This window comes from Bos indicus, chromosome 7, assembly GCF_029378745.1.
Source record: "Bos indicus isolate NIAB-ARS_2022 breed Sahiwal x Tharparkar chromosome 7, NIAB-ARS_B.indTharparkar_mat_pri_1.0, whole genome shotgun sequence".
NCBI classification, from domain to species: domain Eukaryota; kingdom Metazoa; phylum Chordata; class Mammalia; order Artiodactyla; family Bovidae; genus Bos; species Bos indicus.
In genome coordinates, this window is record NC_091766.1 from 22,268,536 (window position 1) to 22,282,760 (window position 14,225).

General features: G+C 47.1%; 1 protein-coding gene across 5 annotated transcripts in view; it reads left to right on the forward strand.

The window, feature by feature from the left end:
* ACSL6 (acyl-CoA synthetase long chain family member 6) overlaps window positions 1-14,225 on the forward strand; it is a 66,112-nt gene that overhangs the window by 37,174 nt on the left and 14,713 nt on the right. For 2 of the 5 annotated variants that reach the window (XM_019964575.2, XM_070793206.1), the window contains 7 exons: window positions 1,048-1,125; window positions 4,899-5,033; window positions 5,616-5,750; window positions 6,859-6,954; window positions 8,402-8,474; window positions 11,002-11,090; window positions 11,811-11,927. In XM_019964575.2, coding sequence (XP_019820134.1) covers window positions 1,048-1,125; window positions 4,899-5,033; window positions 5,616-5,750; window positions 6,859-6,954; window positions 8,402-8,474; window positions 11,002-11,090; window positions 11,811-11,927 — 723 coding nt within the window. Of the gene's footprint in view, window positions 1-1,047; window positions 1,126-1,181; window positions 1,260-4,898; window positions 5,034-5,615; window positions 5,751-6,858; window positions 6,955-8,401; window positions 8,475-11,001; window positions 11,091-11,810; window positions 11,928-14,225 lie in introns of all 5 variants that reach the window. The other 3 variants (XM_070793205.1, XM_019964572.2, XM_070793207.1) reach the window with 3 other exon arrangements.

Genomic DNA, 14,225 nt, shown 5'->3' on the forward strand with positions numbered 1-14,225 from the left:
AGGAAGGACCTTTTACCACAAGTGGTGAGTATCTGAATGTCCTACAGTTTCCTTAAGGAGGAAGGGACATACCTTTTCACATAAATTAAACTTTTTCTCCACTGTAGAGAAAACCACTATCCATGTTTATGCCAGATGGCATTATGGAGCATATGCCCAAATAGTAGGAAAGTTCCTACATCTTGGTAGGAAACAGAGATTTTTGGTAGCTGAGCCCAGGCCAGGAGCCATGAGCAAGTTTCCCAGGGCTTGTCCAGACTCGTCCGAAAGCCAGCCCAGGAGACTGAGGACCTCTGAAAAGGGGCAGAGAGCAGGGAAATCAGCCCAGGAGAGCTCGTCCCTGAGCAGAGCCCCTTGACCAGCGCAGCTCCTGTCCCTGAGGTCAGATCTGGCCCAGAGAGGGGGATCCTGCTCTGGCATCCCTTGTGAAGCCCTGTTCTCAGGCTGTGGCTTCTGAGGCCTGGCTCCACCCGCCACACCTCTGTCCCCAACCCTCATAGGCACAGACCTAGGGTTCTCTGGGCCCCTTTCTCCAAGAAGGACTGGAAAGTGCCAACAGGCTGAGACCCTCTGAATCCCTACCCAGGTGGCCCAGGGCTGCTGGTGAAGTGGGGCCAGAGGCAGCCCCTGCAGCTGTGGGGAGGGGGAGGTGCCTGAGGTGGCAGGAAGGCTGTGTGTGAGGTGCAGGCCCTCCCAGAGGAGACTCCCCTGCGCAGCTGACTCTGCTGGTTTATATGTGCTTCAACTGGCTCTTTGCTTCTGCAGATAACCTAGACCCACTGGCGCTTCGACCTAACACGCGGCTTCCTATGCTGCCCTTTCTCTCACTTTTCTTTCTGCACCTTCTGTCTTCCTCTCACCCCTCCCCCTTCTCACTTTTTCTCTCTGTCGTCTCTCCTCTGTCTCTTCTCCCTCCTCCCCCACCCAGCCCTCCCCCTCTTCCTTTTCGCCCCTCCAGGTCATTTTCTCTTTATTGTTTTATGACTCTCTTGTTGTCTTCCTGTCAGTGTTTCTTTCCTTTCTGTCTCCCATGCCCGGCACCTGCAGAAAGTGATCTTTCCGAGACAGGACGATGTGCTCATCTCCTTCCTGCCTTTGGCTCACATGTTTGAGAGAGTCATCCAGGTAAGACGCCCCCTGACTGACCGGGCCTTGCCTGGGCTCCTTCTGTTTTCTTACAGAGTCAGTGGGCTCCCACTTGTGCGGATGTACACATTTCCTATTTGCCTTTAGCACACATGTTTGAGCGAATGGTACAGGTAAGGCCCTGGCTTCAGGGAGGCACAGTCTGTGCCCTGAACCCGCAACCCTAGCAGGGTGTCACTTTGTCACTGGCAGCGTGAAATAGAACTAAACTGGCCTGTCTTTGGAAGGTGCCACAAGGGGTCAGAGGACCATGGCCCCTCCACCTATCTCTCTTGGGACCTGCCTGCCCCACCTGTGGACATCCCTTGGCTGAGAGAGGTCCCAGCTGATGCATCTGCTCAGCGAGCATTGCTTCTCTGCAGAAGTGCTTTATTGTTCAACCTCTGTGCAATGTGGCTCCGTTTATGCCCAACACACCTATATTTTGTAACTTCCATCACTCACAAACTCCTAAAACAGAAAGCAGTAAAGATAGTAAAGTTGGGGAATCAAACTCTCACAGCCCCTCAGGCTATAGATGGCACTGCCATCATGATTGAGCACTAGGACAGACCTCCTGGGGACAGAGAATGGAGGAATCCACATGAGGTTGTAGGGACAGAGAAACATCTGTGTATGTCACTTAAGGAACCAGCCTTGGCACACATTATCGCCTAGTCAGTCAGTCAGTTCAGTTGCTCAGTCATGTCCGACTTTTTGTGACCCCATGGACTGCAGCACGCCAGGCTTCCCTGTCCATCACGAACTCTCGGAGCTTGCTCAGACTTACATCCATTGAGTCAGTGATGCCATCCAACCATCTCATCCTCTTGTTGTCCCCTTCTCCTCCTGCCTTCAGTCTTTCCCAGCATCAGGGTCTTTTCTAATGAGTCAGCTCTTCACATCAGGTGGCCAAAGTATTGGAGCCTCAGCTTTAGCATCAGTCATTTCAGTGAATATTCAGGAGGACTGATTTCCTTGAGTTTGACTGGTTTGATCTCCTTGTAGTTCCAGGGACTCTCAAGAGTCTTCTCCAACACCACAGTACAAAGGCATCAATTCTTCTGTGCTCAGCTTTCTTTATAGTCCAGTTCTCACATCCATACATGACTACTGGAAACACTACAGCTTTGACTAGAAGGACCTTTGTCGGCAAAGTAATGTCTCTGCTTTTTAATATGCTGTCTAGGTTGGTCATAACTTTTCTTCCAAGGAGCAAGCGTCTTTTAATTTCAAGGCTGCAATCCCCATCTGCAGTGATTTTGGAGCCCCCCAAAATAGTTTCTCACTGTTTCCATTGTTTACCCATCTATTTGCCATGAAGTGATGGGACTGGATGCCATGATCTTAGTTTTCTGAATGTTGAGCTTTAAGCCAGCTTTGTCACTCTCCTTTCACTTTCCTCAAGAAGCTCTTCAGTTCCTCTTCACTTTCTGCCATAAGGGTGGTGTCATCTGCATATCTGAGGTTATTGATATTTCTCCCGGCAATCTTGATTCCAGCTTGTGCTTCATCCAGCCTAGCATTTCACATGATGTACTCTGCATATAAGTTAAATAAGCAGGGTGACAATATACAGCCTTGATGTACTCCTTTCCCAATCTGGAACCAGTCTGTTGTTCCATGTCCAGTTCTAACTGTTGCTTCTTGACCTGCATACAGATTTTTCAGGAGGCAGGTCAGGTGGTCTGGTTTTCCCATCTCTTTCAGAATTTTCCACCATTTGTTGTGATCCACCCAGTCAAAGGCTTTGGCGTAGGCAATAAAGCAGACATAGATGTTTTTCTGGAGCTCTCTTGCTTTTTCAGTGATCCAGCGGATATTGGCAATTTGATCTCTGGTTCTCTGCCTTTTCTAAATTCAGCTTGAACATCTGGAAGTTCACGGTTCACGTACTGTTGAAGCCTGGCTTGGAGAATTTTGAGCATTAGTTTGCTAGTCTGTGAGATGAGTACAATTGTGTGGTAGTTTGAACATCCTTTGGCATTGCCCTTCTTTGGGATTGGAATGAAAACTGACCTTTCTAGTCCTGTGGCCACTGCTGAGTTTTCCAAATTTGCTAGCGTATTGAATCCAGCACTTTAACAGCATCATCTTTTAGGATTTGAAATAGCCTAACTGGAATTCCATCACCTCCGCTAATTTTGTTCATAGTGATGCTTCCTAAGGCCCACTTGAGTTTGCATTCCAGAATGTCTGGCTCTAGGTGAGTCATCACACAATCGTGGTTATCTGGGTCATGAATATCTTTTTTATATAGTTCTTCTGTGTATTCTTGCCACCTCTTCTTAATATCTTCTGCTTCTGTTAGGTCCATACCATTTCGTCCTTTATTGTGCCCATCTTTGTGCGAAATGTTCCCTTGGTATCTCTAATTTTCTTGAAGAGATCTCTAGTCTTTCCCATTCTATTGTTTTCCTCTATTTCTTTGCATTGATCTCTGAGGAGGGCTTTCTTATTCTCCTTGCTATTCTTTGGAAATCTGCATTCAAATGGGTATAACTTTCCTTTTCTCCTTTGCTTTTAGCTTCTCTTCTTTTCTCAGCTATTTGTAAGGCCTCTGCATACAACCATTTTGCCTTTTTGTATTTCTTTTCCTTGGGAATGGTCTTGATCACTGCCTCCTGTACAATGTTATGAACCTCCATCTATAATTCTTCAGGCACTTTGTCTATCAGATCCAATCCCTTGAATCTATTTGTCACTTCTACTGTATAATTGTAAGGGATTTGATTTAGGTCTTACCTGAATGGTCTAGTGGTTTTCCTTATTTTCTTCAATTTAAGTCTGAATTTTGCAATAAGGAGTTCATGGTCTGAGCCACAGTCAGCACCCAGTCTTGTTTTTGTTGACTGTATAGAGCTTCTCCATCTTTGGCTGCAAGAAATATAATCTGTCTAATTTTGATATTGACCATCTGGTGATGTCCATGTGTAGAGTTGTCTCTTGTGTTGTTGGAAGAGGGTGTTTGCTGTGACCAGTGTGTTCTTTTGGCAAAACTCTGTTAGCCTTTGCCCTACTTCTGGGTGCAGCAGAAGCATTATCTCCTAAGCCTCTGCCATTTGGCCTTGGGGGAGATCTGGTCTACTAGGGAGGGCTTTCCAGCGTTTCAGACCTGGATTCCAGCACCAGCAATTATCACTTGTGACTCTGAGCAAATCCCTTTACCTCTGAGGCCTTTGCATTCCTCCTCTGTCAAACTGATAAGAATTCTGTCTCCCTTACATAATTGCTATGAATACGAAAGAAAGGAGCCCTTGGCATGTTCCTAGTCCCATTAGCAACCAGCCAGGCTCCACCTTGGCCTCCCTTGGCCAACAACATCAGCAGCATCCCCAGTACTCGTGGGCACTGCATAGCCTTCCAGAGTTCCTGAGTTGTCCTGGGGAAGCGTGCAGGCATTCTGAGATCTGGAGCAGACACACTGATGAGGTAGTACAGCTCAGGGACTGAGGCCGCTGTCCAGGCTCTGGGAGTGAGCGCGAAGGGGCAGCCACCAGTGAGTGTGGCTGCGCTGGCATCCCCCAAAGGCTCAGGATTCCACCCTGTCTCCTGCTTCGCTTCATGTCTGAGTGGGACTTAGCGGGGAGTGGGGAGCTGTGGAGGGCGATATGTCACCTCGAATGGCTTTCTTCAGTGTCCTATGGCAGCAGCCAGAGCTGGCTTTGGGGGTCACAGGTGCCTCCGTATGGGGCAGAGCTTTGGACAGCTCTGGACTGCTCCCAGGAGTGACCGCCCTGAGGGACTCCTTTCTTCGTGTCCTCTTCCGCCAGTCCGTCGTCTACTGCCACGGAGGGCGCGTTGGCTTCTTCCAGGGAGACATCCGCCTCCTCTCAGATGACATGAAGGCCCTGCACCCCACCATCTTCCCAGTGGTCCCCCGGCTGCTGAACCGCATGTACGACAAGGTGAGCCTCGCGGGGAGTCTCTGCTTGTTCGGATGGAGGCTGGAGCCCCAGGCAGACTTTCTACACCTCCAGCCCTAGGTCCTGAAAGTCGCCTCCTCTCGTATTTCCTGACTCCCACCCGCTCTTCTGTTTGCTTCCTGCTGTCCAAAACCCTGGTTGGGAGATTTTGAGGGGAAGGAAGCTTCTTTCTCAGCTATGTGCCTGGGCCTTGGTAGTGTTAACCTTCAACTGGATGTCACACATTTAGTGAAGCTCCTGCTTCTCTGGAGGCTCAGTTGGTAAAGTGTCTGCCTGCAATGCGGGAGACATGTGTTCATCCCTGGGTTGTGAAGATCCCCTGGAGAAGGGAATGGCAACCCACTCCAGTATTCTTGCCTGGAGAATTCCATGGATAGAGGAGCCTGGTGGGCTACAGTCCACAGGGTCACAAAGAGGCGGACATGACTAAGTAATTAATACTTTCACGTGCAGGGGCAAAAATAGTGTGGCTTCTCTGCTGACCAGTCTGAGCTTTCTTCCTGAGAGTATGTCTCGAGGTAGGGTATGTGGTCTTTACAGCTGTTCCCAACTTCTGTTCTTCAGATCTTCAGCCAGGCAGACACCCCATTAAAGCGCTGGCTCCTGGAATTTGCAGCAAAGCGTAAGCAGGCCGAGGTCCGGAGTGGAATCATCAGGAATGATAGTATCTGGGATGAACTCTTCTTTCATAAGATTCAGGTGAGAAAGTGAACAAGTGATGGTGGAGTGGCACCCAGGTATCCAGTGGGTGACCTTATAGAAGAACTGGAGAGTTCTATCCCAGTGGCATGGCATGTAATCTTATAAAACAGTAACTTAATTGCCGATGAAATCAAAGCTTAAGCTGCCATTGAAATTTTAAAGGACTCATTTTCGTTCTTTGGAGATGTGTTATATTTGCCTGAGGCAACCAGCAAGAATTCTTGGTGTGAATTCTTGGAAAGTGAGTTCCTCGACCTCTGTAGGCAGTAGGACAACTTTGCCCGTGGGTAGTCGGGCTCACCAGGGAACTCCTGGGACCTGAGGATTCTCTCGCCCCCTCCCTGTAACCTTGGTCACGGTGCCTTTCCAAGCAGCACAAGGCTCTAGCATGATGACCAAGAATCTTCCTTTCCCTCCCTGTTTCCCATCCCTTCAGCTTCTCCCAAACCAAGCCGTATATGAACTACTCATTCCTGTATCCCCACTAAAGTTGTAAAGCTCTGCATCACACAAAGAATTTGTAGTTAATTAGAGGAGTGAGCATTACTCATTTTTCCTTCTACTCTATTTTTAGCTATGAAAATGAATATTTAAAATCTCTTGGCTCAACTTACAGAAACAAAGTGCTTAAAAAATTTATTGTCTTCTGCCGTGCACAGGTGAATAGCTCATGGCATTGATTTAGAAATGAACTAAAAGGCCATGCTATTAAGGTGTAAGTGGGAAGAAATTGTCCTAAGTAATTGTCGTGGATGCTTGCAAACAATGAGAGAGTGAGGGAACAGCTGTGTATTTTAAGAAAGGGAGAATCAAAATTACAGAATGCCACACAGATTAATGGCTTATGTCTCAAAATACATAAAAGAGTTAGCCAGCCATACCGTGGCTTGGGTTGCAAAGCCATTTGGATTGATTCATTTGGAAGGAGAAGGGCCTTCCTCACCTCAGCTCTTGGGTTGTACAGCTTCAGACTGCCTCTCTGATCCCAACCTCAGCGTCCAGGTTAGGGTGCAACTGTGGTGTGTTTTCGTTGAGTGAGACCCAGGTGAGCTGCACGTCACCTGCAGCAGCATAGACTCTGGCACGTTTTTCTCTCTCCCCACAGGCCAGTCTCGGTGGGTGCGTGAGGATGATTGTTACTGGAGCAGCCCCCGCATCACCAACAGTCCTGGGATTCCTCCGGGCAGCTCTGGGCTGCCAGGTATTGATTGCCTTTCTGTGGCCTTCACTGGGGGTAGTGGGGTGTACATTAGGACAGGGCAGGGAACCCATTGATCCCTCTTCTGTATAGAGAAATATCCTAGGGGCAAGATTTTTGTGGGGTAAAAGCCCCTGCTTTGAAGATGTAAAAAGCCTAAGGGTCACTGAAAGCCAAGAAAGCTTTGTGACATTGTAGAAAGCCTAGGCGTGTATCCACTCTGGGAGAAAACCACATGGATCATCAATGTGCTGGAGAATCTGTCCCACACCTGTACTGGCATCTCTGCATTCTCCAGCCTGCAGACTGTCCCCCAGCCCAGAGAAGGAGCGTGGGGGAGGGGGATGAAAGTTCATTTGTGTGCTTTTATTTGACTGGGTAGATTTTGTCATTGCTAAAAAAAATCCATTCCTTTATTTAAACATTCAATTAATGTTTATTGAGTTCCTACTTATGCAAACTGCTGCTGCTGCTAAGTCGCTTCAGTCGTGTCCGACTCTGTGCGACCCCATAGATGGCAGCCCACCAGGCTCCCCCGTCCCTGGGATTCTCCAGGCAAGAACCCTGGAGTGGGTTGCCATTTCCTTCTCCAATGCATGAAAGTGAAAAGTGAAAGTGAAGTTGCTCAGTCGTGTCCGACTCTTAGTGACCTCATGGACTGCAGCCTCCCAGGCTCCTCCATCCATGGGACTTTCCCGGCAAGAGTACTAGAGTGGGGTGCTATTGCCTTCTCCAGACTTATGCAGACTATATAGTAACATAGTTGTGACTGGTGGGTTTTCAGTAAAGTAGGCACATCTATTTCATAAATATGCAAGCTTAAAATTTTATGCTTTAGAAGCCGTGGGCTTCTTGAGACTTCCCTGGCAGTCCTGTGTTTAGGACTCAGTGCTTTCACTGCTGGGATCCTGGTTTCGATCCCTGGTCAGGGAACTAAGATCCTGCAAGCCTCCCCACCCCACACACAAAAAAAAAAGGAAGGAAAAAGAAGCCGTGGGCTTCTTACACTGACCCTCCTGTTATACAGCAACATGAGCTGACCTCTCCTAAAGGCAGCTCTCCTACATGGTCTGGTCATGCCAGCACATGGGGCTCTGAAGGGGAATATCTTACAGAGACAAAAGAAGACCTCTAATGGATTTTAAAATGTTTGTCTTTACTATGTATTATTCAAACTGAAAATAAAGTCAGTGGTTGAAAATAGAAGCCTTTATCCCAAACCACATAACCTTATCTACTAAGTATCTCTGGTGAAAATAGCATTTCTTCCAAGCAGAGAAGCCATGCCTGTTATCTGTGTCCAGCTTCTCCTGGAGTTACCTGGTTTCAGGGCACCGTCCCTAGCCAGGAGCAGCCAGACACTCAGTGGGAGGTTAGCTGCCTGCAAAGGGCAGCCAGCTACCTGCAGGAGGGTGCACACTACAGTGCAGTTCTTGTGTTTTGCTTGAAGGTTTATGAAGGTTACGGCCAAACGGAGTGCACGGCGGGATGTACCTTCACCACACCTGGGGACTGGACCTCAGGTAGGATGGGCTGGAGATGTGGGAACGAGTTAGAACAGCAAGCTCGAAAACTTCCTCTTGGAGAGTATATTTACAAGGGCACTTAGGAAATAGAAGAAAAAACATTGATGGTGGTTTTGTCTGGGTTGTGGCATTATGGATTTGGTTTTTTTGTTACATATTTTTGTACTTGCTTTTTTTGTGTATTTTCCTATTTCTTCCATAGATAATTAGAAGTCATGTTTTAAAAGAAAAGTAACAGATCACAAAATACAGCTCCAGATAGAAAAATACCTATAATATCAATATATTGGATTTTATAGTTTCTAAATATCACAGTCTAGCCTATAGTCATTTTAGAATGAAGGAAGCAGGCTGCAAATTGGATATGACCTAAGAGGGAGGGGCACGTTTATAGCAGCCAATGTGCTATTTCTTGAAGGGCCATTTCAGAGGCTCTTTGGAACTATGGTCTCCTGTGACTGCAACATCTAGAAGGCAGTGGCAACCTCAGAGAGGGGCAACTACTGCCCACAACCTCATTCTGAAGAGACTTATTTTTTAGGACAAGGAGGAGGTAGTAGGTATTGGCCTGTACATGTATTGGCCATCACCAAATTTAGACCAAATGCTGGAAGAATATGAAAAACATTCGTCAAAAGACTCCTTCCAGATACCAGCTTCCTCTGTGAGCCTGGGGCTACCCTTCATGCTTAAGTTTGCTCAACTATAACTAGAAAACGTGGAATGATGTGCATAGGAAAGAAACATGCTTAGTAATGCAACTATTTTCTGAGCACCTTGAGGCAGTCAGCAGAAACATGATAGGTGGACTCTAAATTGAATTTGGCCAAGTGAGGTACAGAAGCACTTTTTTTGTTTTCTGAGTTTTATCTCCTTAAACTCCTGCTGAGTGAAGTATATCTTGTATGCAAAGTTTTTGGTCTCCCTACCACTGGCAGATTTACTACAAGGAGTGTATTCTGAGATCCTGGCTCATTAACTTTTTTCTTGTTATGCCATATTATATATAATATGCCATATTATATGATTGCTTACATATGTACCCTTCCTTTTGGACACTTTCTTCCCTCTTGTGATACCCTCTGCATTATCACATGTGAAGGTTTGGAGGTTTTACCTTTTTTAGGCATCCTTACCATAAAAACGTATGAAAGTTTATCGAGTATGAGAGGATAGCTGTCTTTGTACAATACTGTAAAAGATTTGACAACATCTCATTTAAAAGAGAAAGTGGCAGAGCCTCCTTTTTGTTTTCGTGGCTCACTTTATTTCAGGACCTTGGTCAGCACCTGCATAAAAATCCTCTGCTTTGCCAATAAACTGTGTAACAACCAGTTATTAGAACATAGCTTAGTTGTAGTTTTGTGATTGGAATATAGAAGACCAAGAAAATGTAAAGTCTTATTTGAGGTGTGAGGGAGAGAGAATTGTAGATGATTATTATACACATTAATCAACAGTTTTGTGACTGGGGAAAAAGCAATAATGACTATTTTATGATCCTCAAACCAAAAGAACAAAGCTAGTGGAGGTGATGGAATTCCGGCTGAGCTATTCCAAATCTTAAAGATGATGCTGTGAAAGTGCTGCACTCAATATGCCAGCAAATTTGGAAAACTCAGGAGATGGTGACTGCCACCGTGAAATAAAAAGATTCTTGCTCCTTGGAAGAAAAGTTATGACCAACCTAGACAGTGTATTGAAAAGCAGAGACATTAATTTGCCAACAAAGGTCTGTCTAGTCAAAGCTATGGTTTTTCAAGTAGTCATGTATGGATGTGAGAGTTGGACTATAAAAAAAGCTGAGCACCAAAGAATTGATCCTTTTGAAATGTGGTGTTGGAGAAGACTCTTGAGAGTCCCTTGGACTGCAAGGAGATCCAACCAGTCAGTCTTCAAGAAAATCAGTCCTGAATATTCATTGGAAGGACTGATGCTGAAGCTGAAACTCCAATACTTTGGCTACCTGATGGGAAGAACTGACCCATCAGAAAAGACCCTGTTGCTGGGAAAGATTGAAGGTGGGAAAAGGGGATGACAGAAGATGAGATGGTTGGATGGCGTCACCGACTCACTCGATGGACATGAGTTTGAGTAAGTTCCGGGAGTTGGTGATGGACAGAGAAGCCTGGCGTGCTGCAGTCCAGGGGTCTCAAAGAGTTGGATATGATTAAGCAACTGAACTGAACTGAACTGAAACAAAACCAAAAGATACGATCTAATAATGGGGAAATGTCTTAATATAAAACATCCTGACTGTGTGGTTGGTGTGGGTGTGAGCCTCCCGTCTGGGCCCTGTGAGTCTGTCCAACTGGACGGATGTAGAACAAAGGCCCCGCAGGGGTTGGTTGGCCTCACCTTGCTCCAAAACTTTATCATCAGTGCTTGCCTGTCTAAAGGTGTGTTGCTTTCCATCCACAATTCCCCACTGTGACCACCTGAGGGGTTTTACATGGCATGGAGCATCTTCAGTCCTGAAATTGAAATGAACGCTGACCAATGCCCCTTTGTTCTGGTGTTTTAGGACACGTAGGGGCACCTCTGCCCTGCAATCATATCAAGCTCGTCGATGTCGAGGAACTGAACTACTGGACCAGCAAAGGAGAAGGAGAGGTAAACTTGAGTGTTTAGCCATTCATGTCTGTGGATGCTTTATTATGTAGGGAGTAAAAGGGGAAAAAAAATGGAATTATTTTCCTTTCACCCTATGTGTAAAGTCATTTCATATTCCTGATTAATTTAAGCCCAACTAAATTGAGCATTTCCTCTCCTGTTTATGAAGTAACCAACCCCCAAGGATGGGGCTGGGCTGATCTAAAATAAGATTTGGGATTGCTAAACTTTTTTTTAAAACCCATTTTTTTTCTTAAGTGGCATGGCCTGAGCTGTGTATCTGTCCAAACAGAAATGTGACCATTTGGAGATAGGCCAGATGGGGTAGATAGAGCTTGCCGGCACTTGCTGATCCCATGGGAGTGGATGGGAATGCTGAGTGCCTGGTCATGACGCAGGGCATCAGGCATCTCTGGCAGAATTAGCCAGCCTTCTGTCTCCGGGGAGACACCATCCAGTGCTGCAGAGCAGCACATACCGAAGGCCACTGGGTTCCTGAGGAAGAGGGGATGACAGAGGCAGGCCTGGGGAGTCAGAGCAGAGAAGTCACTGCTTGAGAGAATGCCGGTGGCCATTTGTGTCCTTTTTTTCCACCACTGTGGTTTCCTCAGTGGATTTCCTGAGGGATAGTGTACATTTTTCTACACATGCCTCATGACAGCCTCTTGTCAGGGTTCCCTATGCTGCGTCCTGAGAAAAACCAGGTGTTTGTCCCTACAGATATGTGTGAGAGGACCAAATGTGTTCAAAGGTTACTTGAAAGACCCAGAGAGGACAAAGGAAGCCCTGGATGATGACGGCTGGCTTCACACTGGAGACATCGGGAAATGGCTGCCGGTGCGTACGTTGGAACCATGGACCTCCACACATTTTGGTGGTAGGAGTGTGTGTCATCTGGTTCACTCCCGAGGCAGGAGTCTTTATGTCCACCCCGACAATCAGTCATTCCAGAAAACCTCAGGGAATTGGGAGGTTCTTTCTTACCTTGCCCCCAAAGCTTCCTTCTCCATCCTCCTGGTGAAGGTGACAGGGATCTTTGGGGAGCATAGAATTGGAGTTTGAGGCCCACTGCCTACCCTTAAGTGGCCTCCTAGAAGAAGTCTGACAGTGCTCTGAAATCTGATGGATAAAGTATTGTACATGGAACAAGGGGTTCATAGCTCTCGGAGATCTGAGAAAGGCAGGGCCTGGGACACTGGCCTCCAGCTGAGAGGTGACACTGAGTGATGTGAAAAGCTTGGAGCTGGGCAGGAGGATTCTAGGGTTCTTTTGTCTCTGCTAGCAGCTACTCCGGTGACCTTGAACAAAGTTTTATCCCTCCCCGTGGCTTCGTATTAACTCCCTTGTAGAATAAGAGAGTAAGCTACATGGCATTCTTTAGCTGTGGCCCCCAACTTTTAGTTAAAACCAGTTATGGTGATTCATTCTATCATTTGTAAAATGGGGGTAATAACACTGCTTACCTCTGTGGTCATGTTGTAAGGAAGAAATGAGATTACAGTGTACCTGTAAAGCCCTTAACACACTACCTGGCACATAGCATATGCTTAGGTGAAAGCTGTGACCACAAAAAGGCTCCATCCCTGAAACGAAGAGCCCCCCACCTGCTGCAGCCTACCCCAGGAAACCATTCCTGTGTCTCTGGGAAATTGCTAAGGCCTTGGGTGGATGTTCTGAGATGTCGAGTTTATCGGGCAGGTTAGTGATGTTGAGCCCTCCAGGGGCTGGTGAGCCGATTTGCCGCTTGGAACTGTGCACTTCACTGGGAGATACCCTCACTCCTGCAGCAGACGTGCGTGTGCCCCCACCATGTACCCAGAACCAGGGACTCTGCTCAGGGAAGAGAGGTGTCTTTAGATGCTACCCAACCTAGTGTGATGGGCATGAGATGACGGCCATGCTCACCTGGGGGAGAGGCAGAGAAGAACAGGTGCCCACTGGCTCTGAGTCTCAGAATGTATGTCCTGTCCCAAGAGAGGGGAGAGCAGAAGGACAGTCAGGGCAGGAGTAGTAGCGGCACTAAGTTGAGGAAAACTAGGGCGTGAGGCAAGCACTTCTAGCTGAGGACCCACAGTGGAGGAGAGAGGCTGGAGAAGCAAGCAGGGCCCTGGACACTGGCAGAGGGTAGATTGTCCTGTCAGCTAATGAAGCCCAGGCTTCAGGCCTTGCCTGTATAGGCCCCTTTCAAGGCTCTGTACTTCATTTAGTATTAGGGGGGAGTCCTCAAAATTGGGGAAGAACTTGGGGGAAAGTCCCACAAAACTGCACCTGCCACGGATGCCCTAAAACTCAGATGAAACCACCCACCTTGCAGGGTGTTGTGAGAAGCAAGTAAATTGATCCATGCAAGAACTCACAGCCCAACACAGTAGGCAGACAGTCTGTGGGAGTCAATTTTTAAAATTATTATTATGTTGGAAAATAGTGTTAGATAGGTCAGGGAAAAAGTTCTAAGTTTCTGATCCAGAAAGACCTGGTGTAAGTCCTGGTTCTCTCACCTCCTACCTACATGGCTTTGGAGGAGTTGACTGACCCCTCTAATCCTCACCTTCACCGTTTGTGAAATGGAGGTGATGACACCCAACTCACGGGGTGCCACGAGGCCCAAAGAAGCCAGTGTGGTGGAAGTGCTTGATGTCCAGGCTGGATTTTGAGCAAAACAAGGCCTGCTTGTTTTTCTCTTCTGGTGAGATTACTGTGGTTCTGATAATTGAACACATAGAGTGGGGCCAGAGTGTGTGCACACGTTAGATAAGGAAGTGGTTTTGATGGGAGGAAGAGTCGACTGTAAGGAGGATTTATGCGTGAGGACGGGTGAGCCTGACTACTGGAAGTTCCAGGAGAGTGCAGTGGCAAGGCCATCTCTAGGTTTGGGGCTTGGGGAATGGAGCAGGCTTGAGGAGGGTCATCCTTTAGGGCACACTGCATTGTGCAGGGCAAACAGCCTGGTTTTTTGTTTGTTTGTTTTTTTTTTAGTCTTTTGAGGATAGTGAGGTTCTGAGGCTAGAACTCAGTGAAGAGCTCTGGCAGGAAGCTCAGACAGATGCAGGAGTGGCCACTGAGGAGATAAATGATAGTCACCTCAACGGACATTGTCAGTGGAAGTGGGGACATGGCTGCATTCAAGGGTTGAGC